Source organism: Oncorhynchus mykiss, chromosome 5, assembly GCF_057628025.1.
Source record: "Oncorhynchus mykiss isolate SJ-2025 chromosome 5, ASM5762802v1, whole genome shotgun sequence".
Lineage (NCBI taxonomy): Eukaryota > Metazoa > Chordata > Actinopteri > Salmoniformes > Salmonidae > Oncorhynchus > Oncorhynchus mykiss.
Genome location: NC_143026.1, coordinates 87473834 through 87499942, shown reverse-complemented (window position 1 = coordinate 87499942; position 26109 = coordinate 87473834). Strand labels below are relative to the sequence as shown.

Below are 26109 nucleotides of genomic sequence, written 5' to 3'. Positions count from 1 at the left end.
TACTGTTACAGCGTGTTCTAAATGTGTGTACTGTTACAGCGTGTTCTAAATGTGTGTACTGTTACAATGTGTTCTAAATCTTTGTATTGTTACAATCTGTGTACTATTACAGCATGTTCTAAATGTTTGTACTGCCACAGCATGTTCTAAATGTTTGTACTGCCACAGCATGTTCTAAATGTTACAGCATGTTCTAAATGTGTGTACTGTTACAGAATGTTCAAAATGTTTGTACTGTTACAGCGTGTTCTAAATGTGTGTACTGTTACAATGTGTTCTCAATCTGTGTACTGTTACAATGTTACAATCTGTGTACTATTACAGCATGTTCTAAATGTTTGTACTGCCACAACATGTTCTAAATGTTACAGCATGTTCTAAATGTGTCAGCGTGTTCTAAATGTGTGTACTGTTACAGCATGTTCTAAATGTGTGTACTGTTACAGAATGTTCTAAATGTGTGTACTGTTACAGCATGTTCTAAATGTTACAGCGTGTTCTAAATGTTACAGCGTGTTCTAATATGTGTACTATTTTAGCATGTTCTAAATCTGTGTACTTTTACAGGATGTTCTAAATGTGTTTACTGTTACATAATGTTCTAAATGTTACAGCGTGTTCTAATATGTGTACTATTTTAGCATGTTCTAAATCTGTGTACTGTTACAGCATGTTCTAAATGTGTTTACTGTTACAGCATGTTCTAAATGTTACAGCGTGTTCTAAATGTTACAGCGTGTTCTAAATCTGTACTGTGACAGAATGTTCTAAATGTGTGTACTGTTACAGCGTGTTCTAAATGTGTGTACTGTTACAGAGTGTTCTAAATGTCTGTACTGTTACAGTGTTCTAAATGTCTGTACTGTTACAGCATGTTCTAAATGTTACAGCGTGTTCTAAATGTGTGTACTGTTACAGAGTGTTCTAAATGTGTGTACTGTTACAGTGTTCTAAATGTGTGTACTGTTACAGAATTGTCTAAATGTGTTTACACTACATTGTGTTCTAAATGTGTGTCCTGTTACAGCGTGTTCTAAATGTGTGTCCTGTTACAGCATGTTCTAAATGTGTGTACTGTTACAGCATGTTCTAGATGTGTGTACTCTTACAGCATGTTCTAAATGAGTGTACTGTTACAGCATGTTCTAAATGTGTGTACTGTTAGTGTGTTCTAAATGTGTGTACTGTTACAGCATGTTCTAAATGTTACAGCGTGTTCTAAATGTTACAGCGTGTTCTAAATCTGTACTGTGACAGAATGTTCTAAATGTGTGTACTGTTACAGCGTGTTCTAAATGTGTGTACTGTTACAGAGTGTTCTAAATGTCTGTACTGTTACAGTGTTCTAAATGTGTGTACTGTTACAGCATGTTCTAAATGTTACAGCGTGTTCTAAATGTGTGTACTGTTACAGAGTGTTCTAAATGTGTGTACTGTTACAGTGTTCTAAATGTGTGTACTGTTACAGAATGGTCTAAATGTGTGTACTGTTACAGTGTGTTCTAAATGTGTGTGTACTGTTACAGAATGTTCTAAATGTGTGTGTACTGTTACAGAATGTTCTAAATGTGTGTACTGTTAGTGTGTTCTAAATGTGTGTTCTGTTACAGTGTGTTCGAAATGTGTGTGTACCATTACAGTGTGTTCGAAATGTGTGTGTACTGTTACAGTGTGTTCTAAATGTGTGTGTACTGCTACAGCGTGTTTTAAATGTGTGTACTGTTAGTGTGTTTGAAATGTGTGTACCATTACAGTGTGTTCTAAATGTGTGTACTGTTACAGCATGTTCTAAATGTTACAGCGTGTTCTAAATGTTACAGCGTGTTCTAAATCTGTACTGTGACAGAATGTTCTAAATGTGTGTACTGTTACAGCGTGTTCTAAATGTGTGTACTGTTACAGAGTGTTCTAAATGTCTGTACTGTTACAGTGTTCTAAATGTGTGTACTGTTACAGCATGTTCTAAATGTTACAGCGTGTTCTAAATGTGTGTACTGTTACAGAGTGTTCTAAATGTGTGTACTGTTACAGTGTTCTAAATGTGTGTACTGTTACAGAATTGTCTAAATGTGTTTACACTACATTGTGTTCTAAATGTGTGTCCTGTTACAGGGTGTTCTAAATGTGTGTCCTGTTACAGCATGTTCTAAATGTGTGTATTGTTACAGCATGTTCTAGATGTGTGTACTCTTACAGCATGTTCTAAATGAGTGTACTGTTACAGCATGTTCTAAATGTGTGTACTGTTACAGCATGTTCTAAATGTGTGTATTGTTACAGCATGTTCTAGATGTGTGTACTATTTTAGCATGTTCTAAATCCGTGTACTGTTACAGCATGTTCTAAATGTGTGTACTGTTACAGAATGTTCTAAATGTTACAGCGTGTTCTAAATCTGTACTGTTAAAGCATGTTCTAAATGTGTGTCCTGTTACAGCATGTTCTGAATGTGTGTACTGTGACAGAATGTTCTAAATGTGTGTACTGTTACAGCGTGTTCTAAATGTGTGTACTGTTACAGCGTTTCCTAAATGTGTGTACTGTTACAGTGTTCTAAATGTGTGTACTGTTACAGTGTGTTCTAAATGTTACAGCATGTTCTAAATGTGTGTACTATTACAGCATGTTCTAAATGTGTGTACTGTTACAGCATGTTCTAAATGTGTGTACTGCTACATCACATTTTTAAATGTGTGTACTGCTACAGTGTGTTCTAAATGTGTGTACTGTCACAGCATGTTCTAAATGTGTGTACTGTTACAGCTTGTTTTAAATGTTACAGCGTGTTCTAAATGTGTATGTACTGTTACACCGTGTTCTAAATGTTACAGCGTGTTCTAAATATGTGTACTATTACAGCATGGTCTAAATGTGTGTACTGTTACAGCATGTTCTAAATCTGTGTACTGTTACAGCATGTTCTAAATATTTGTACTATTACAGTGTGTTCTAAATGTGTGTACTGTTACAGCATGTTCTAAATGTGTGTACTGTCACAGCATGTTCTAAATGTGTGTACTGTTACAGCTTGTTTTAAATGTTACAGCGTGTTCTAAATGTGTATGTACTGTTACACCGTGTTCTAAATGTTACAGCGTGTTCTAAATATGTGTACTATTACAGCGTGTTCTAAATATGTGTACTATTTTAGCATGTTCTAAATCTGTGTACTGTTACAGCATGTTCTAAATGTGTGTACTGTTACAGAATGTTCTAAATGTTACAGCGTGTTCTAAATATGTGTACTATTTTAGCATGTTCTAAATATGTGTACTATTTTAGCATGTTCTAAATGAGTGTACTGTTACAGCATGTTCTAAATGTGTGTACTGTTACAGCATTGTCCAAATGTGTTTACACTACGTTGTGTTCTAAATTTGTATACTGTTACACCGTGTTCTAAATGTGTGTCCTCTTACAGCATGTTCTAAATGTTACAGCGTGTTCTAAATATGTGTACTATTTTAGCATGTTCTAAATCTGTGTACTGTTACAGCATGTTCTAAATGTCTGTACTGTTACAGAATGTTCTAAATGTGTTTACACTACGTTGTGTTCTAAATTTGTATACTGTTACAGCGTGTTCTCAATGTGTGTCCTGTTACATCATGTTCTAAATTTGTGTACTCTTACAGCATGTTCTAAATGTGTGTACTGCTACAGCGTGTTCTAAATGTGTGTACTGTTACAGCTTGTTTTAAATGTCACAGCGTGTTCTAAATGTGTATGTACTGTTACACCGTGTTCTAAATGTTACAGCGTGTTCTAAATATGTGTACTATTACAGCATGGTCTAAATGTGTGTACTGTTACAGCATGTTCTAAATCTGTGTACTGTTACAGCATGTTCTAAATATTTGTACTATTACAGTGTGTTCTAAATGTGTGTACTGTTACAGCATGTTCTAAATGTTTGTACTATTACAGTATGTTCTAAATGTGTGTACTGTTACAGCAGGTTCTAAATGTGTGTATTGTTACAGCATTGTCTAAATGTGTTTACACTACATCGTGTTCTAAATTTGTATACTGTTACAGCGTCTTCTAAATGTGTGTCCTGTTACAGCATGTTCTAAATGTGTGTACTGTTACAGAATGTTCTAAATGTTTGTACTGTGACATGTTCTAAATGTGTGTACTGTTACAGCGTGTCCTAATGTGTGTGCTGTTACATTGTTTTCTAAATGTGTGTACTGTTACAGCGTCTTCTAAGTGTTTGTACTGTTACAATATGTTCTAAATGTTAGTGTGTTTTAAATGTGTGTACTGTTACAGTGTGTTCTAAATGTTAGTGTGTTTTAAATGTGTGTACTGTTACAATATGTTCTAAATATTAGTGTGTTCTAAATGTGTGTACTGTTACAGTGTGTTTTAAATGTGTGTACTGTTACGTGTTCTACATATGTTTACTGCTACAGCGTGTTCTAAATGTGTGTACTTTTACAGCATGTTCTAAATGTGTGTACTGTTACAGCGTGTTCTAAATGTGTGTACTATTACAGCGTGTTCTAAATGTGTGTACTTTTACAGCATGTTCTAAATGTGTGTACTGTTACAGCGTGTTCTAAATGTGTGTACTATTACAGCGTGTTCTAAATGTGTGTACTGTTACAGCGTGTTCTAAATGTGTGTACTGTTACAGCGTGTTCTAAATGTGTGTACTGTTACAGCGTGTTCTAAATGTGTGTACTGTTACAGAGTGTTCTAAATGTGTGTACTGTTACAGCATGTTCTAAATGTGTGTACTGTTACAGCATGTTCTAAATGTGTGTACTGTTAGTGTTCTTAATGTGTGTACTGTTACAGTGTTCTTAATGTGTGTACTGTTACAGTGTTCTTAATGTGTGTACTGTTACAGTGTTCTTAATGTGTGTACTGTTACAGCGTCTTCTAAATGTGTGTACTGTTAATGCGTGTTCTAAATGTGTACTGTTAAAGCGTGTTCTAAATCTGTACGACACAAACACCACAAAGTTACTCATGGAATAAACAAGCGTACAGTCAATAACACAATAGAAAAAAAAGTAAGTCTATATACAGTGTGTGCAAATGGCATGAGGTGGTAAGGCAATAAATAGGCCATAGTAGCAAGTAATTACAATTTAGCAAATGAACACTGGAGTGATTGATGTGCAAGTAGAAATACTGGTGTGCAAGCGCAGAAAAGTAAATAAAAACAATATGGGGATGAGGTAGGTAGATTGGATGGGCTTTTACAGATGGGCTATGTACAGCTGCAGCAATCGGTTAGCTGCTCAGATAGCTGATGTTTAAAGTTAGTGAGGGAAATATGTTTCCATCTTCAGCGATTTTTGTAATTCGTTCCAGTCATTGGCAGCAGAGAACTGGAAGGAAAGGCGGCCAAAGAGGTGTTGGATTTGGGGATGACCTGTGAGATATACCTGCTGGAGTGCGTGCTACGGGTTGGTGTTGTTATCGTGACCAGTGAGCTGAGATACGGTGGGGATTTACCTAGCAAAGACTTATAGATGACCTGGAGCCAGTGGGTCTGGCGACAAATATTTAGAGAGGGCCAGCCGACTAGAGCATACAGGTCGCAGTGGTGGGTGGTATATGGGGCTTTGGTGACAAAACGGATGGCACTGTGATAGACTGCATCCAGTTTGCTGAGTAGAGTGTTGGAGGCTATTTTGTAAATGACATCGCCGAAGTCGAGGATCGGTAGGATGGTCAGTTTTACAAGGGTATGTTTGGCGGTGTGAGTAAAGGAGGCTTTGTTGCGGAATAGAAAGCAGATTCTAGCTTTAATGTTGGATTTGAGATGTTTAATATGAGTCTGGAAGGAGAGTTTACAGTCTAACTAGACACCTAGGTATTTGTAGATGTCCACATATTCTAAGTCAAAACCATCCAGAGTAGTGATGCTAGACGGGCTGGCAGGTGTGGGCAGCGAACGGTTGAAAAGCATGCATTTAGTTTTACTAGCGTTTAAGAGCAGTTGGAGGCCACGGAAGGAGTGTTGTATGGCATTGAAGCTCGTTTGGATGTTTGTTAACACTGTTACAGCGTGTTCTAAATGTGTTACAGTGTGTTCTAAATGTGTTACAGCGTGTTCTAAATGTGTTACAGTGTGTTCTAAATGTGTGTACTGTTACAGCGTGTTCTAAATGTGTGTACTGTTACAGCGTGTTCTAAATGTGTGTACTGTTACGGCGTGTTCTATATGTGTGTACTGTTACAGCGTGTTCTAAATGTGTGTACTGTTAGTGTGCTCTAAATGTGTGTACTGTTACAGTGTGTTCTATATGTGTGTACTGTTACAGAGTGTTCTAAATGTGTGTACTGTTACAGAATGTTCTAAATGTGTGTACTGTTACAGTGTTCTAAATGTGTGTACTGTTACAGAATGGTCTAAATGTGTGTACTGTTACAGTGTGTTCTAAATGTGTGTGTACTGTTACAGAATGTTCTAAATGTGTGTGTACTGTTACAGAATGTTCTAAATGTGTGTACTGTTACAGTGTGTTCTAAATGTGTGTTCTGTTACAGTGTGTTCGAAATGTGTGTGTACCATTACAGTGTGTTCGAAATGTGTGTGTACTGTTACAGTGTGTTCTAAATGTGTGTGTACTGCTACAGCGTGTTTTAAATGTGTGTACTGTTAGTGTGTTTGAAATGTGTGTACCATTACAGTGTGTTCTAAATGTGTGTACTGTTACAGTGTGTTCTAAATGTTACAGTGTGTTCTAAATGTGTGTACTGTTAAAGTGTGTTCTAAATGTGTGTACTGTTACAGTGTGTTCTAAATGTTACAGCGTGTTCTAAATGTGTGTACTGTTACAGTGTGTTCTAAATGTGTGTACTGTTACAGTGTGTTCTAAATGTTACAGTGTGTTCTAAATGTGTGTACTGTTAGTGTGTTCTAAATGTGTGTACTGTTACAGTGTGTTCTAAATGTGTGTACTGTTACAGTGTGTTCTAAATGTGTGTACTGTTACAGTGTGTTCTAAATGTTACAGCGTGTTCTAAATGTGTGTACTGTTACAGTGTGTTCTAAATGTGTGTACTGTTACAGTGTGTTCTAAATGTGTGTACTGTTACAGTGTGTTCTAAATGTGTGTACTGTTACAGTGTGTTCTAAATGTTACAGCGTGTTCTAAATGTGTGTACTGTTACAGTGTGTTCTAAATGTGTGTACTGTTACAGTGTGTTCTAAATGTGTGTGCTGTTACAGCGTGTTCTAAATGTGTGTACTGTTACAGAATGTTCTAAATGTGTGTACTGTTACAGCGTCTTCTAAATGTTACAGCGTGTTCTAAATGTGTGTACTGTTACAGTGTGTTCTAAATGTGTGTACTGTTACAGTGTGTTCTAAATGTGTGTGTACTGTTACAGAATGTTCTAAATGTGTGTGTACTGTTACAGAATGTTCTAAATGTGTGTACTGTTACAGTGTGTTCTAAATGTGTGTTCTGTTACAGTGTGTTCGAAATGTGTGTGTACCATTACAGTGTGTTCGAAATGTGTGTGTACTGTTACAGTGTGTTCTAAATGTGTGTGTACTGCTACAGCGTGTTTTAAATGTGTGTACTGTTAGTGTGTTTGAAATGTGTGTACCATTACAGTGTGTTCTAAATGTGTGTACTGTTACAGTGTGTTCTAAATGTTACAGTGTGTTCTAAATGTGTGTACTGTTAGTGTGTTCTAAATGTGTGTACTGTTACAGTGTGTTCTAAATGTTACAGTGTGTTCTAAATGTGTGTACTGTTAGTGTGTTCTAAATGTGTGTACTGTTACAGTGTGTTCTAAATGTGTGTACTGTTACAGTGTGTTCTAAATGTTACAGCGTGTTCTAAATGTGTGTACTGTTACAGTGTGTTCTAAATGTGTGTACTGTTAGTGTGTTCTAAATGTTACAGCGTGTTCTAAATGTGTGTACTGTTACAGTGTGTTCTAAATGTGTGTACTGTTACAGTGTGTTCTAAATGTGTGTACTGTTACAGCGTGTTCTAAATGTGTTTACTGTTACAGTGTGTTCTAAATGTGTGTGCTGTTACAGCGTGTTCTAAATGTGTGTACTGTTACAGAATGTTCTAAATGTGTGTACTGTTACAGCGTCTTCTAAATGTTACAGCGTGTTCTAAATGTGTGTACTGTTACAGTGTGTTCTAAATGTGTGTACTGTTACAGTGTGTTCTAAATGTGTGTACTGTTACAGCGTGTTCTAAATATGTGTGTACTGTTAGTGTGTTCTAAATATGTGTGTACTGTTACAGCGTGTTCTAAATATGTGTGTACTGTTACAGCGTGTTCTAAATATGTGTGTACTGTTACAGCGTGTTCTAAATATGTGTGTCCTGTTACTGTGTATTCTAAATATGTGTGTCCTGTTACTGTGTGTTCTAAATATGTGTGTCCTGTTACTGTGTGTTCTAAATATGTGTGTCCTGTTACTGTGTGTTCTAAATATGTGTGTCCTGTTACTGTGTGTTCTAAATGTGTGTCCTGTTACTGTGTGTTCTAAATGTGTGTACTGTTACTGTGTGTTCTAAATGTGTGTGTACTGTTACAGCGTCTTCTAAATATGTGTGTACTGTTACTGTGTGTTCTAAATATGTGTGTCCTGTTACTGTGTGTTCTAAATATGTGTGTCCTGTTACTGTGTGTTCTAAATATGTGTGTCCTGTTACTGTGTGTTCTAAATATGTGTGTACTGTTACTGTGTGTTCTAAATGTGTGTGTACTGTTACAGCGTCTTCTAAATATGTGTGTACTGTGTCTTTCCCAGAGTTCCATGTTGGGGAACGGTCTGGTGCTTCAGAATCTATTGCACATGCAGCTGGCCCAGCAGCAGCTCCTGCACATCAAAGACAAGCACATGAGCAATGTGAGGCATGCCAACGTGTGTGTGTGTGTGTGTGTTCGTGTGTGTGTTGGGTTTTCGGTTGGCTGCTTCTGTCACTCATTCCTAATGAAATGTAACAACATTAGGAAAGCTCTACTCTGCACAGCTAATGGGTTCTGTGCAGAAATGATAGGGGTAAAAAATTATTCTCACAATATTGAAACTTCTGTTCTCTTTATTACCCGAATGGTCATGTGAGGTATATCAATATAAAAATGATTTACATTACTCTGGGTGTCTGCGTATTCTATGTAATTTTAAAAGGACAGACTTGAGAGAGAGAAGAGTGTGTGTGTGCTCTGTTAGCTCCATCTATCATGCTGTACATGTAGTACTGCTCTCAGTGTATGTGGAGTGGAGACATGCTAAGTTGTGAGATCATTTTCCATTTCTGCATTAGTCTGACAACCCTCTTCTTAGCTTTTCCTCTACTTCTCTTCTCCCACAATCCCCTTCTCTCATGCTCTCTTCACTCTCAATTTATCACCTTTTGCCTCTCCTCTCACTATCATTCACCTCTTTTTCACCTCCTTTCTCCTTCCCTCTCCCTTTGTATTTCCTCTCCCTCCTCTCTCTCCCCCCCCCCCCCCCCATAGGTATCTAGTCTGTTGGGTGACCCCTCTCGTCTACTTCTACAGAAAGTGCTTGGTCTCAGACCTCCAGCCCCCATGGCCCTGGGAAAGGGTCTGCTGGGTGACTCCCCCACTGGTGAGTGCCCTGGGCTCGGTACGCATAGCCCTACAGCCCCCTTAGCACCACCTAGCCTGGACGTTCGGCCTCTCTCTGTAACTGTTCCTCAGACAGACCAACCACATTTGCAATTCAAATCTTCCAAATGAGAATGTCACTATTTATGCAAATGTATTGAAATCTCTGTGGTTGTGATCCATTTATCTATGTTTGCTAGTGTTTGTTTGTTTGCTGCGGGCCCGTAAGGGCTGAGGCTGCTCTGGGCGATGCAGGTCATTCATCACAGGGATATTAACAGTTAGAATGAATGTAATCTGGGTATTCCTGGATGAAACACAGAAACAGAGTAGTGTTCTGTTCTGTGCTGCAGTGCTCCTGGTAAATACATAATAACGTATGAGGTGTTCCGTTCAGAAATGTCATAACCTGAGTTAATGTAATCTTTACTTTCTCCTGGGTAGATAATGGTATTTTAGTTTTGCATATATGGAGCTGTATACTGTATTATAAACCAGGTGGTTTGAGCCCTGAATGCTGATTGGCTGAAAGACATGGTATGAAAGACCACGGGTTTGACAAAAACTTTTTACTCTTCTAATTACGTTGGTAGTAAAGAAAAAGGAGGCCGTCACACTGTTAAAACTCCCAATAGTTCTTTACTAGTAGTCTTTATTAGCCCAGCACCTATATGTTTTAAAGGATGTGTGTATGACCGCAAACTTTTCTAATTACGTTGGTAACCAGTTTATAACAGCAGTAAGGCACCTCGGGAGTTTGTGGTATATGGTCAATATAGTGCTGTATCCAGAGCAGCCCTTAGCCATGGTATATTGGCCATATACCACACGTTCTCGGGACTGCTTAATTAACCGTGCTTGATAGTATAGTTAGGATGCACCTAATCTCTTTAAAGCCTATAGCTTGAGAACAGCATGTATACTATACTGTGTGCACTGCTAGCAGTAAGTGAGGGGACCAGTCTGTGACTGTAGTTTACTGTAAGCTAGCAGTAAGTGAGGGGACCAATCTGACTGTAGTATACTGTAGGCTAGCAGTAAGTTAGGGGTCCAGTCTGTGACTGTAGTTTACTGTAGGCTAACAGTAGTAGGGGACCAGTCTGTGACTGCAGTTTACTGTAGACTAGCAGTAAGTAAGGGGACCAGTCTGACTGTAGTTTACTGCAGGCTAGCAGTAAGTGAGGGGACCTGTCTGACTGTAGGCTAGCAGTAAGTGACGGGACCAGTCTGTGACTGTAGGCTAGCAGTAAGTGAGGGGACCAGTCTGACTGTAGTTTACTGTAGGCTAGCAGTAAGTGAGGGGACCAGTCTGTGACTGTAGTTTACTGTAGGCTAGCAGTAAGTGAGGGGACCAATCTGACTGTAGGCTAGCAGTAAGTGAGGGGACCAGTCCGTGACTGTAGTTTACTGTAGGCTAGCAGTAAGTAGGGGAACCAGTCTGACTATAGTTTACTGTAGGCTAACAGTAGTAGGGGACCAGTCTGTGACTGTAGTTTACTGTAGGCTAGCAGTAAGCAGGGGAGCAGTCTGTGACTGTAGTATACTGTAAGCTAGCAGTAAGTGAGGGGACCGGTCTGACTGTAGTTTACTGTAGTCTAGAAGTAAGTGAGGGGACCAGTCTGACTGTAGTTTACTATAGGCTAGCAGTAAGTGAGGGGACCGGTCTGACTGTAGTTTACTGTAGTCTAGAAGTAAGTGAGGGGACCAGTCTGACTGTAGTTTGCTGTAGACTAGCAGTAAGTGAGGGGACCAGTCAGTAACTGTAGTTTACTGTGGACTAGCAGTAAGTAGGGGACCAGTCTGTGACATTAGTTTACTGTAGGCTAGCAGTAAGTGAGGGGACCAGTCTGTGACTGTAGTTTACTGTAGACTAGCAGTAAGTAGGGGACCAGTCTGACTGTAGTTTACTGTAGTCTAGCAGTAAGTGAGGGGACCAGTCTGTGACTGTAGTTTACTGTAGTCTAGCAGTAAGTGAGGGGACCAGTCTGTGACTGTAGTCTAGCAGTAAGTGAGGGGACCAGTCTGACTGTAGTTTACTGTAGTCTAGCAGTAAGTGAGGGGACCAGTCTGTGACTGTAGTCTAGCAGTAAGTGAGGGGACCAGTCTGACTGTAGTTTACTGTAGGCTAGCAGTAAGTGAGGGGACCAGTCTGACTGTAGTTTACTGTAGTCTAGCAGTAAGTGAGGGGACTAGTCTGACTGTAGTTTACTGTAGGCTAACAGTAGTAGGGGACCAGTCTGTGACTGTAGTTTACTGTAAGCTAGCAGTAAGTGACGGACCAGTCTGACTGTAGTTTACTGTAGGCTAGCAGTAAGTGAGGGGACCAGTCTGACTGTAGTTTACTGTAGGCTAGCAGTAAGTGAGGGGACCAGTCTGACTGTAGTTTACTGTAGGCTAACAGTAGTAGGGGACCAGTCTGTGACTGTAGTTTACTGTAAGCTAGCAGTAAGTGAGGGGACCAGTCTGACTGTTGTTTACTGTAGGCTAGCAGTAAGTGACTGGACCAGTCTGTGACTATAGTTCACTGTAGTCTAGCAGTAAGTGAGGGGACCAGTCTGTGACTGTAGTCTAGCAGTAAGTGAGGGGACCAGTCTGTGACTGTAGTTCACTGTAGGCTAACAGTAAGTAGGGTACCAGTCTGTGAATGATACTAGGTATTGTGTCTTTCCTCTATCCATTCTTGCCCCCCACCCTCTCTCTTGCCTCTCTCTCCCCCTCCACAGAGTTAGGTCAGGAGTCCCTGCCAATGTCCAGTCAGGCCTCAGTATCGGCAGCGGGCATGATGCCCTACCTGCAGGCGCAGACACACCTGGGAACAGCCGTGGGAGGGGAACAGAACGGGGCCTGCATCTACACCACAGCCTCTGACAGGCAACCAGCCCCTCCTGGGACCATGGCGAATGCTCAGCCCCAGGGACAGAGCTACTACCTGGGTCCCCCACCACCTAAAGCTCCAGGGGGCCACCAGCCCGGCCGACACAGCTACAGCAGCACTGAGAGTAGCCCAGCTAGTGGAGTGAGTATAGAGCACAGACACAACAAAACAATGTAACAGCACAACAACACAAGAGCACAACAATACAACAACACAACAACACATTGGCATTGACTGAGACACCGGTAGCTCTCTTTCCTGCCAGCCAGCACTAGCTCTCCTGCCCTGCCTTCTGCCTCTCGTTTCCTTGGCTGTTGGTTCCTGTCTCTCTCTCTTTCTTTCACCAGTCTGTCTCTACCCATCTACTGTATCTGTCTTTTTGTCCGTCCACCTCACCTCCTCCTTTCTTTCCTTCACCCCTTCACTTTGAGGGAGCACTCTAGAGAGAGATGGCCCTAGGGTTCGCTGGTTTTAGACGGTCATCTGTCTGTCAGTCAGTCAGTCTCTCCCTCTCTCCTCCTCTCTCTTTTCCTTTCTGTCTATGTCCTCCTCCTCCTCTCTGTCTCTGACAGATCTGATTTGTTTATGAGTTGGTGTTCTGTGGCCTAGGGCCTATTCGCCAGACTTAGCCCTCAGAAACTCTGGCTTCTTTCACACACACACACACACACTGAAGGGTCTGTTTCCTCAGTATTGAACTTAAATGCACCCCCCCACACACTCACTTGTTAATTTTCTCTCTGGCTCTTCGCTCTCTCTCTCTCTCTTTATCCCTCTCTGTCTGTCGCTCTCTTTCTCTTCGCTCTCTCTTTGTCTGTCTCTCTCTCTGTCGGTCTCTGTCTCTCTCTCTCTTTGTCCGTCTCTCTCTCTCTGTCTGTCTCTCTCTCTCTTTGTCTGTCTCTCTCTCTCTCTTTGTCTGTCTCTCTCTCTCTCTTTGTCTGTCTCTCTCTCTCTCTTTGTCTGTCTCTCTCTCTCTCTTTGTCTGTCTCTCTCTCTCTCTTTGTCTGTCTCTCTCTCTCTCTTTGTCTGTCTCTCTCTCTCTCTTTGTCTGTCTCTCTCTCTCTCTTTGTCTGTCTCTCTCTCTCTCTCTCTGTCTCTCTCTCTCTCTCTTTGTCTGTCTCTCTCTCTCTCTCTCTTTGTCTGTCTCTGTGTGTGTGGCTAGGTAGTTATATAGAGGGCTGACTGTGAGGCAAGCCGGGATACACACGGCTGTATGGGGTGGCTAGGTAGTTATATAGAGGGCTGACTGTGAGGCAAGCCGGGATACACACGGCTGTATGGGGTGGCTAGGTAGTTATATAGAGGGCTGATTGTGAGGCAAGCTAGGTGGCAACACAGTCTTAAAGGATGTACAGCATTTTGACTTGAACATTTACAGCATTGTTGAATGCATTAATGATACGTTAGTACGATGGGTTGTTCATGACTTGGTTATTTACTTAGGGAACAGTGTGGTAAAGTCCAATGTTATCTCTGTCTGTCTCCAGGCTCCCAGCAGTCAGTTCTCTCTCCTGGGTGAACCCCCTAAAGAGATGAAGCTACCTTCCAATCCATACCTGAATCTAGCTAGTGTGTTACCTGGCATGGTGCTGCAAGGTAAAGCACACACACACAGCACAGCACAGCACAGCACACACACACACACAGCACACACATTCATTGTTATAACCCAGTATAAAGGACATGTTGCTCGTTTTAAGATGTTTCTTATGACTTGTTGGGGCTTGTTATTAAAACATGACTCACATTAACTATTACAGATGATGTCCTCTTTTTCTGTGTGTATTTGACTGTTTTCTCTGTGTGGTTGTTTGGTCTGTCATGCAGCCCCGACGGCCTGTAAAATGCAGACAGGGCAGCCTCTAGTTGGGGTGTACAGCAGTGCTATGCCCCCTGTCTCCCAACCCTCCGCTTCCCAAACCCCAGCACCCTACAGCACCGATACCTCTGCAGACTACAGTCACTACAGCCAGGCATACTCACAGGTAACCCACACATGCACACACATGCACACACAGACACGTGTGTTTACACAGGAGTGAGCACACACCCAAACTGTTGAGCTCTGCACAGTAAGTCATTATGTCTTCCATGCTTCCTCATAGAGACAGGTTGTTTTTGCAATTACTCACAATTGTGTCATGTGTTGGAGAGATGGAGAAAGAGTGGGGTGTGTTGCGGTAGATAGGGTAGTGAAAAGAGAGAGTGGGGAGAGGTAGAGAGAAAGGAACAATAGGAGATATATGAGTGAGAGAGTATGTATGTGTAATGTTTATTGTTCATTTTTATTGTTTATTTCACTTTTGTATATTATCTACCTCACTTGCTTTGGCAAGTTAACATATGTTTCCCATGCCAATAAAGCCCCTTGAAGAGGAGAGAGAGAGAGATGGGTTAAAGGAGAGAGGAGAGGGAGATGGGTTAAAGGAGAGAGAGATGGGTTAAAGGAGAGAGAGATGGGTTAAAGGAGAGAGGAGAGGGAGATGGGTTAAAGGAAAGAGAGATGGGTTAGAGGAGAGTGATGGGTTAAAGGAGAGAGAGGAGAGAGAGATGGGTTAAAGGAGACAGGAGAGAGAGATGGGTTAAAGGAGAGAGAGATGGGTTAAAGGAGAGAGGAGAGGGACATGGGTTAAAGGAGAGAGATGGGTTAAAGGAGAGAGGAGAGGGAGATGGGTTAAAGGAGAGAGAGTGATAGGTTAAAGGAGAGAGAGTGATAGGTTAAAGGAGAGAGAGTGATAGGTTAAAGGAGAGAGAGTGATAGGTTAAAGGAGAGAGAGTGATAGGTTAAAGGAGAGAGAGTGATAGGTTAAAGGAGAGAGAGTGATAGGTTAAAGGAGAGAGAGTGATAGGTTAAAGGAGAGAGAGTGATAGGTTAAAGGAGAGAGAGTGATAGGTTAAAGGAGAGAGAGTGATAGGTTAAAGGAGAGAGAGTGATAGGTTAAAGGAGAGAGAGTGATAGGTTAAAGGAGAGAGAGTGATAGGTTAAAGGAGAGAGAGTGATAGGTTAAAGGAGAGAGAGTGATAGGTTAAAGGAGAGAGAGTGATAGGTTAAAGGAGAGAGAGTGATAGGTTAAAGGAGAGAGAGTGATAGGTTAAAGGAGAGAGAGTGATAGGTTAAAGGAGAGAGAGTGATAGGTTAAAGGAGAGAGAGTGATAGGTTAAAGGAGAGAGAGTGATAGGTTAAAGGAGAGAGAGTGATAGGTTAAAGGAGAGAGAGTGATAGGTTAAAGGAGAGAGAGTGATAGGTTAAAGGAGAGAGAGATGGGTTAGAGGAGAGAGTAATGGGTTAGAGGAGAGAGTGATGGGTTAGAGGAGAGAGTGATGGGTTAGAGGAGAGAGTGATGGGTTAAAGGAGAGAGAGATGGGTTAAAGGAGAGAGAGATGGGTTAAAGGAGAGAGAGATGGGTTAAAGGAGAGAGAGATGGGTTAAAGGAGAGAGAGATGGGTTAAAGGAGAGAGAGATGGGTTAAAGGAGAGAGAGATGGGTTAAAGGAGAGAGGAGAGGGAGATGGGTTAAAAGAGAGAGAGATGGGTTAGAGGAGAGAGAGATGGGTTAAAGGAGAGAGAGTGATGGGTAAGGGTAGAGAGGAGAGAGAGAGTGTGTATTTTGTTCCATCTGGTGCTCCACTCCCACACACTGCTAGACCATATAAAACAATAGAACAGTATCTCACTCTTTCTCTCTTTCTCTCTCTCGCTCCAAACCACCATACTACACAACTACTTCTACAGTACCATCAGTTTCCATCTTTCTGTAACGTAATGCCATTGTAACGTAACGTAACGCCATTAAAAGTCATGTTATTGTAACGAACTGTGATTGTAGTGTAAAGTTATTGTAGCGTAATGTGATTGTAACGTAATGTGACTGTAAAGTAATGTGATTGTAGTGTAAAGTGATGTGATTGTAGTGTAAAGTGATGTGATTGTAACTTAATGTGATTGTAATGGTATTGTAATGTGATTGTAACGTAATGTGATGGTAACGTAATGTGATTGTAGCGTAATGCGATTGTAATATCATTGTAACATGTGATTGTAGCGTAATACGATTGTAATGTCATTGTAACGTAATGTCATTGTAACAATGTGATTGTAGCGTAATGTGATTGTAATGTCATTGTAACAATGTGATTGTAGCGTAATGCGATTGTAATGTCATTGTAATGTAATGTGATTGTAACGTAATGTGATTAACGTTATATGATTGTAATGTCATTTTAATGTAATGTAATGTGGGCGTGATTGTATTGTAGGAGGCTGTGCAGCAGTGGTACCAGCACTACCAAGCCCAGAGCTACAGCACCGCCCCACAGGAGAGCCAAGCTAAGGACTATAGCAAGGAGCACACACAGGTCAGTGTAGTGTGTTCTCAGTTACTGTATTATCCCCCAGGGGAACACTGATCAGCATCATAACACAGGTCAGTGTAGTGTGTTCTCAGTTACTGTATTATCCCCCAGGGGAATACTGATCAGAATCATAACACAGGTCAGTGTAGTGTGTTCTCAGTTACTGTATTATCCCCCAGGGGAATACTGATCAGAATCATAACACAGGTCAGTGTAGTGTGTTCTCAGTTACTGTATTATCCCCCAGGGGAATACTGATCAGAATCATAACACAGGTCAGTGTAGTGTGTTCTCAGTTACTGTATTATCCCCCAGGGGAACACTGATCAGCATCATAACACAGGTCAGTGTAGTGTGTTCTCAGTTACTGTATTATCCCCCAGGGGAACACTGATCAGAATCATAACACAGGTCAGTGTAGTGTGTTCTCAGTTACTGTATTATCCCCCAGGGGAACACTGATCAGCATCATTACACAGGTCAGTGTAGTGTGTGCTCAGTTACTGTATTATCCCCCAGGGGAACACTGATCAGAATCATAACACAGGTCAGTGTAGTGTGTTCTCAGTTACTGTATTATCCCCCAGGAGAACACTGATCAGAATCATAACACAGGTCAGTGTAGTGCGTTCTCAGTTACTGTATTATCCCCCAGGGGAACACTGATCAGAATCATAACACAGGTCAGTGTAGTGTGTTCTCAGTTACTGTATTATCCCCCAGGGGAACACTGATCAGAATCATAACACAGGTCACGACACACGCGGTACCTGGCACCTCAGGGTCACGACACACGCGGTACCTGGCACCTCAGGGTCACGACACACGCGGTACTTGGCACCTCAGGGTCACGACACACGCGGTACCTGGCACGTCAGGGTCACGACACACACAGTATGTCACCTCAGGGTCACGACACACGCGGTACCTGGCACATTAGGGTCACTACACACAGGTGATACAATAACTGCCTTCAACACACATGCACATCTCACATATGCTGTCATCCAACATGAAACGTTACCCGTGAAGCAGAACTATCGCCCTTCACGGAGTTCAGTCTTAGAAGCTTGTGTGTCTGCATATGACTGCCTCATGCCCACTGACTCCCAATTATCCACCTGCCAAGAGGCAGCCATCTTGTACACAGCAGTCTACTGAAAACACAAACTAAACAAGTCACCCAAACTCACAACCTACCGTCACACCTCAATCACTAACCAGAGAGCAGCAGGGTCTGGTGGGTTTAATGGAAGGATCCCAGATGAGCCCCCATTATGTTACGCCTCTAGGAAGAGGGAACGCAACACCCTGCTACAACTCAACTCTCCGTGAAGTGAAAGAGGTATGGACTGTAGGTGTGAGTAAGGATGACAAAAGGCAGAGAATTTACCGTTTACTAGGAATTTATTCCTTCACACGGTAATATGGGGATAAGGGGCTGGATGGAACCAAAGCAAAGAAAGTAAATATCAAAGCCCCCTCTCCCATCTTACCTGCCTACCCACTACTTACCTAATTTAGCACCACCTGGTGCCCTAACCAAAATACAGGGGGTGGTCCGCCCAGGTCTTATCTAGTGTGCCTAGACAGTGAATATACTACAGGTATATGTATGCCCGCGGGCATCTTGCCTAAACACTCCCTAGGTGCCTTCCCCTTCCCCCTGGGAACAAATGAAACAGAATATTAAACAAGCCACTTCACAACAAAACTGAAAAAAACTAACTCAGGCCATTAAAGAAGCTCTGACAAAGCAACAAACACAGAACATACCAAAGCTGCTACCAACAACAACTAACATAGTACATACCAACAACCAACATGCTATACCCCTCAGCCATCAACCTCCTCTCTCAGCAATGATCTATATCACAATCAATCTCTCTGCAATGACCTCCCAGCAATGTTCTCTCTTCTGAACAGAACACTGGCTTTTATATACTGTAGCTTCAGAGGGCATTGGAAATTGGAGACAGCTGCGTCCTGACGAGGGGGCCAGGTCAGCTCTCCAATTAATCGTGGAGTTGACCAATCAGCTGCTGGGGGATTTCAGGAAGCCATCTCCTGAAACACACTCAAATACACAATCTACAACACAGAAACTGGGGAACGTAACAGCAACACATCCATGTTGTGTTCCAGCAGGCTGTGGCAGCGGCGGTGCCATCCTATGGGGATTACAGCTCTTACATGCAGGCTGTCAGTCAATACTACTGTCAGCCTCCGATGACCCAGCCACCTCCCCAGGTCTACCAGCACAGAGACCCTACCAAGGTACACTACAGCACAGTACACAATGTCACTGTTAAGACGCAGCGCACAATGTCACTGTTAATTAAGACAGCGCACAATGTCACTGTTAATTAAGACGCAGCGCACAATGTCACTGTTAATTAAGACAGCGCACAATGTCACTGTTAATTAAGACGCAGCGCACAATGTCACTGTTAATTAAGACAGCGCACAATGTCACTGTTAATTAAGACAGCGCACAATGTCACTGTTAATTAAGACAGCGCACAATGTCACTGTTAATTAAGACAGCGCACAATGTCACTGTTAATTAAGACAGCGCACAATGTCACTGTTAATTAAGACAGCGCACAATGTCACTGTTAATTAAGACAGCGCACAATGACACTTAATTAAGACAGCGCACAATGACACTGTTAATTAAGACAGCGCACAATGACACTGTTAATTAAGACAGCGCACAATGTCACTGTTAATTAAGACAGCGCACAATGTCACTGTTAATTAAGACAGCGCACAATGTCACTGTTAATTAAGACAGCGCACAATGACACTTAATTAAGACAGCGCACAATGACACTGTTAATTAAGACAGCGCACAATGACACTGTTAATTAAGACAGCGCACAATGTCACTGTTAATTAAGACAGCGCACAATGTCACTGTTAATTAAGACAGCGCACAATGTCACTGTTAATTAAGACAGTGCACAATGTCACTGTTAATTAAGACAGTGCACAATGTCACTGTTAATTAAGACAGTGCACAATGTCACTGTTAAGACACATAGTCACATGTCAAGCCTCTAATATCGGAACCGGGTCTTGAGAGAATACCAAGCCTCCAAAAGCCACACCCCAGATGTCCAAACCCTAGTTTGTCAACACCTCCAACCCAATGTCCCAGAGACTTCACAACTCCAATCTATCTTCTCTATGTATAAGCGTACACCATAAGGGTACACTATTAAGGTACAACAGTGCCCACCGAAACACTCCCTACTCCCCCTTCTTTCTCTAGATGTAATACACATTAACATCATCACTTAGCCTGTACCTTGGACTCCCATGTCCCAGCTTTCATCCAACACTGTCCAATCCCTGGCTGTAACCTCATACCCCAGCTCACACTATATCCCATTCTTGTCACGTCTCTCTCTGGTTGACTTTAGTGACCCCCGCTCTCCTACCCAAGCTACCCCTTCCTATAACCCCTCCCTGTACTCTTCTTATGCTCCCTCCTGGGGTATAATCTATCGTAGTAGTATGTCAGTGGCCCCCGGTGTGGAAGGCCTGTGGTATTTAGATGCTGGTGTGTTTATTTGGGGAGCATGACACTCCTCACCCCAACCCAGGACACAGATATCCTGCTGGGAGAGATTGTCTGTCCACACCAGAGCAGGTGTCGCGTCATAAGACTAAGGAAGTTGTGTGTGTGTGTGTGTGTGTGTGTAATAATAGGAGTTAGAGGTGAGTAAGCCCCTGAGTGAGCTTCTCCATGCATTCATTAACTGTTTGTGTGTTTGTTTTCTCTCGCTTTTTCTCTGTCTGCTAGGAGGCTGATGTGTGTAAGTCGCTGGGTGTGTCTCTCCATGCAGTCAGTAACGGCGGTGCCCAGTCGGTGCTGCCCGCCGCGGTCCTGCCAGCCTACAGCACCATGCCTATGATGTCAGGCTTCATGGCCGCGCCACCTCACGCCACACACCCACCCAGCTCCACCACACACATCCAGAGTGCCCACGCCACCAATGAATGGAATCAGTACTACTACGTAAGTAACATGATGTCGATGGTGATGAACTTTCCGTTAGAGACACCGTACTCATTATGGCCAAACTCCAGGAACACCATGGAAGTTGGAGAACCAATGCAACTGCTATATTTAAACATTCTACAGTGATATAAGTAAGGAGTAGTCCCAATGAAGAGCCAGTACTAGGAGTAGTCCCAGTGTAGAGCCAGTACCAGGAGTAGTCCCAGTCTAGAGCCAGTACTAGGAGTAGTCCCAGTCTAGAGCCAGTACTAGGAGTAGTCCCAGTCTAGAGCCAGTACTAGGAGTAGTCCCAGTCTAGAGCCAGTACTAGGAGTATTCCCAGTATAGAGCCAGTACTAGGAGTATTCCCAGTATAGAGCCAATACTAGGAGTATTCCCTGTGAAGATCCGGTACTAGGGCTATTCCCAGTGTAGAGCCACTACTAGGAGTAGTCACAGTGTAGAACCAGTACTAGGAGTAGTCCCAGTGTAGAGCCAGTACTAGGAGTAGTCCCAGTGTAGAGTGTCACAGGCCGGCTTATAGCCTGTGTCAAAAATGAGAGGGACACGAACAACAGGTATAGGCCAATCAAAAAGGTTATTTATTATAAACCAAAATCTATTAACTTTAAACAAAGAAAAAGGAATGAGGTGTGAAAGTATCATAATGTAGGGTGTATGTAAAGTGCAGGGATGTGTGAATATGACTGAGTGAAAACTACGTAAAACAACAAACAAAACAGGATCATACCTGGAGGAGCAGAGAGAGAGAAGAGTGGTTATTGAAGCAGTTTAAATACCCTGAGCCCAGGTGGCTCCAATCACTAACGACCCTCCTCTGCCTGCAGGAGGAACCGCCCCTGCAATGCAGAGGGGCCGTGACACACACACCCCCCCCCCCCTTCCCCTTAAAATGAGGGTCCCACCCTCAACCCAAATTTCGGCCCAACATATTCAAAACAATAAAAAGTTCCCCAAAAAGGAACCCAGTCCCGGCTCCTAGCAGTAGCCCCGTGTCACCCAGCTGACTGTCCACCCCTCAAACTCAGCAGCCCTGGTACCTGGGTCGCAATTTAAGAAGAGGCGCAAACAGCCCATAGGGGTCAGCAGAGAGAAGATACAAACTAAGTTAAAGGAGCACGGGACAGAGCATCAGCAATGATATTATCCTTACCACTAATGTGTCTAATATCAAGGTTGAATGGTTGCAAGAACAAAGCCCAACGCATCAGGCGCTGGTTGGGATTTTGCAGGGACCTCAGAAAAATAAGTGGGTTGTGGTCAGTGAACACAGTTAAAGGGGTCAATCCTTTTCAATTACAGAATAGTTTTTCTGATACTTATTAAATTTCCGGGATTAGAAACTGACTGGACACTCAACATTGTCATCATTCTCCTGGAGAAGCACAGCCCCAGCACCGATTTGACTCGCTTCTACCTGCAATTTGAAAGGTTTCCCAAAATTTGGTGCTGCCAAATACCTCAGGATAGCCTTAACTGCATCAAATGCCTATTTTACACTGGGTGGACCAGATACATTCAGCCTTGGCCTTCAACAGATTGGTCAGTGGGGACACTACTACCGAAAAGTTTACAGAAAGCACGGTAGTACCCTGCCATTCCCAGGAAGCGCATCAGTTATTTTTTTGTGGAGGGCTGTGGGAACTGCTTCACAGCCTAGACCTTGGCTTCCACAGGACAGACAAAACCCTGTCCAACAACCTTGCCTAGGTATGTGACTGTAGCTTTGGCAAACTCACATTTAATTAATAGTCAACCTGGCCCACACCAGTCTTTCGAACAGGGCTTGCACTCTCCAAACATGCTCCTCCCAGGAGTCTGAGTAGACAACCACGTCGTCCAAATACACGACAACCCTTCCAGACCTGAGACCACCCGATTCATTAGCCTCTGGAAGATGGCTGGAGCATTCCGCAAGCCGCAGGCCATCACTGTATAAGAGAACAAACCAGATGGAGTTATAAAGGCAGCAATCTCACAAGCTCTTTTGGTAAGGGGTACTTGCCAATATCCCTTTAAAAGATCAAATTTGCTAACATACTTTGCTGACCCAACTTGATCAATACAGTCCCCCATCATAGGAAGAGGGTAAAGGTCTGCCTTAGTAACATTGTTAACTTTTCTATAATCAGTGCAAGGTCTGAAAGTGGAAGACTTTTTGACCAAAAGACAGGGTGAAGCCCAATTTGAACAACATGGCTCCGCAATACCATTGTCCAACATATACTGCACCTCTGTTTCCAGTTTCAATCTCTTCTCCTCAGATACACGATAGAATCTTTGTTTGATATGCTTAGCATCTCTGGGTTTGCGATTAGAGTGTCAGAAAACAAAACAGGGTAGTTTCTAATAAGAGCTACCAATTCATCACATTTCTCAGAGTCTAAATGATCTACCAAAACCCCAAGGTTTTGCAAAGTCTGGGAGTTTTTCAACCGACCTTGTAAGACCTCATCCGAAACCCTAACGTCCTCCTCTTCTCATCCGCTCCACCAAATTAAAGCCACAAGATGCAGTGACTGGAGCAGCAGTCAACGCTGACCTCACCGCTGGAGTGCCTTCTACTTTGCTTAGATCACAGAAGTGATAACATTTTAACAGGTTCACATGGCATAATTTAGAGGACTTCCTATAACCAGGGGTTTCAATAAAATAGTTCAAATCTGACACTTTACGCAACACAGTATTTTGCCTGAAAAGGTGAACTTACAGGAGGCAGAAGAGCAAGTACACGATCACCGGGACTAAACTCACGCAGCTCAGCCTGTCCGTCATATTTCAGTTTCATTTTCCGTTGAGAGGATTTTAGTTTCTTTCGCCAGTTCACCAGCCCTATACAACTTAAACCTAAAACCATTTACATCGTCAATCAGGTTCTGAGGTGGTTCCTCAGGCAAACAACCATCCTGCAACACTGCTAAAGGCCCACGCACCTTATGACCAAACACTAAGTCTTCCAATGTCCTTCAACTAAACAGTAGCGACAGGTATTAGCATTAACCAGTGCTTTACGTCTTCCAGACCCAAACTTCTGGCCTTTGGAAAGAAGCTCCAAAAAAAGGTGACCTACTATTCCTAGGAGTAAAGTTATTTTTATGGTACATGTCACTGTTTGACTCAAAATGTTAGCCTGTACTCATCTGCAAGGATTGCTGCATCACTTGGAGACTTTACGTTCATTCATGTATGTAGCAACCTGGTCAGACAGAATTTTTTAACTGTTCTAACACAATCAAATTAGACAGACCCTCAAAAGTATTAACTTCAGAAGCTGTACACCAACGATTAAATGCAGAAGTCAAATCACGAACAAACTCAGAATAGGTTTGTGAATCTAACTTTTTCCTGTAACGAAAACGTTGACGATATGCCTCTGGCACGAGCTCGTAGACCTTCAGAACTGCTGATTTAACTTTAGCAAAAACTAAAAACGTTTGCTGCTCAAAAGTGAATGAAGGGCTCGACTGAACTTGCACCCTCACTACTAGCAGACTGACCCCAAAAAACACCCTTTTCCCTAAGACCCTGCTTTAATCTAGTGTTAAGTCTCTTTGAGATTGTTGATAAAAAAAAATTCTGATAATGCTCAGCAATTTCAATGAACTGCTCCTTAGTACACAACTCTAAGGCTACCTCTGAAGGAGCTTGAACAAAACTACTCAGAATGGAAGACATTTTCCTCAACCAATACAACTATTACAAACGCTCCAAAAAAAACACAACTCACCTGCTGTCAGTCTGGGTTCAAGGACAGGAGCCACACCCCACTATCCTCCAAAAACAACTGGCTCTGGTCTTCGTGAAGTCACATGTGGTGGAGTGGAAAAGACAACCAGAAACTGGGGGGGGGCCCCATAACCACGGAGGTGCTCCCGAGCAGATGTAGGGGAAAAGGGAAAGGGATGCTCTACCCACGTTCACTGCCACCTAAAACAAAAACACCACGAGCCTCCTATTGACACTCGCTGATAAGCCTGAACAGGAGAGGACTCCCACCTGAACAAAACCCAGAGTGAATTGCTAACCAAATTTAGCTACCAAGCTAACTGAACCAAAAGAACACATGGCTCTCAACGCTCTCTTCAACAATATTGGCCCAACCAAAACATCCCCTCAAACAAAAAAAAATGTGGCAATCTGAACTAAACCAAGTTAACTACAAAACAATAATAAAATAAGCCAAATTACAAATAAACAAACGTATCAATAATAAGACAAAGACAATCTAGACAAAACCTTAACCAACTATGACAAAATGTTAAAGTAAACTAAAATAGTAAAGTAAGACTAAAGTACAATTAACTTTAACTTACGGATGAGCCCCCACTTGTCACAGGCCGGCTCATAGCCTGTGTCAAAAATGAGAGGGACATGAACAACAGGTATAGGCCAAACAAAAAGGTTATTTATTATAAACCCAAAACTATTCACTTTAAACAAAGAAAAAGGAATGAGGTGTGAAAGTATCATAATGTAGGGTGTATGTAAAGTGCAGGGATGCGTGAATATGACTTAGTGAAAACTACGTAAAACTACAAAGGAACAAACAAAACAGGATCATACCTGGAGGAGCAGAGAGAGAGAGAAGAGTGGTTATTGAAGCAGTTTAAATACACTGAGCCCAGGTGGCTCCAATCACTAACGACCCTCCTCTGCCTGCAGGAGGAACCGCCCCTGCAATGCAGAGGAGGGGCTGTGACCAGAGCCAGTACTAGGAGTAGTCCCAGTGTAGAGCCAGTACTATCATATTATTAGTACTATTAGTAGTTTCTTAATCTCGGACACCCAGAACTAAAATATTGCGTAATTGCTTCAGATGCTCGATTAAGTTCTGGGGGAGACGTTTTAGGAAATATACTAATGAGACTAGCAAAGTCTCCGTCCCTCTAAACATAGACTCTCAGCCAGGATCTGGTAAGTCTAGAGGCCAAATGTCCCCTTACGAAATACGAAAGATGCAAGCACCTGTGAAATTGTGACTTGTCCAAATAATCAGTGACATAAGTTGTCCATCCCACAGTCTGTCGACAGATGCTACTACCATTTATGTTACCTGCATTTGTCGACAAGAGATTTGTAGTGGTACTAGATGCATTATCCTGGACGGCTGTAGTAGCAGTGTGTGACGTTTGAGCGAGGGAGAGTAGGAGAATGAGCTGAGATGAGCAGACAGCCTAGTGGGTCGATTTACTCACATGTTCAGCATCACAGAGGTGTGTCTCTTGTAATAGCGCGATGTCTGCTTTTTCCTTTTTTAGAGCACATAGTATCTTTTTTCA

General features: G+C 42.3%; 1 protein-coding gene across 2 annotated transcripts in view; it reads left to right on the top strand.

Annotated features, from left to right (window-relative positions):
• raver2 (ribonucleoprotein, PTB-binding 2) overlaps nucleotides 1-26109 on the top strand; it is a 137322-nt gene that overhangs the window by 98291 nt on the left and 12922 nt on the right. The window contains exons 7-14 of one of the 2 annotated variants that reach the window (XM_036978624.2): nucleotides 8750-8848; nucleotides 9463-9574; nucleotides 12297-12589; nucleotides 13936-14044; nucleotides 14276-14433; nucleotides 16705-16803; nucleotides 18949-19077; nucleotides 20612-20827. In XM_036978624.2, the coding sequence (XP_036834519.2) occupies nucleotides 8750-8848; nucleotides 9463-9574; nucleotides 12297-12589; nucleotides 13936-14044; nucleotides 14276-14433; nucleotides 16705-16803; nucleotides 18949-19077; nucleotides 20612-20827 (1215 nt within the window). Of the gene's footprint in view, nucleotides 1-8749; nucleotides 8849-9462; nucleotides 9575-12296; nucleotides 12590-13935; nucleotides 14045-14275; nucleotides 14434-16704; nucleotides 16804-18945; nucleotides 19078-20611; nucleotides 20828-26109 lie in introns of both variants that reach the window. The other variant, XM_036978623.2, reaches the window with a different exon arrangement.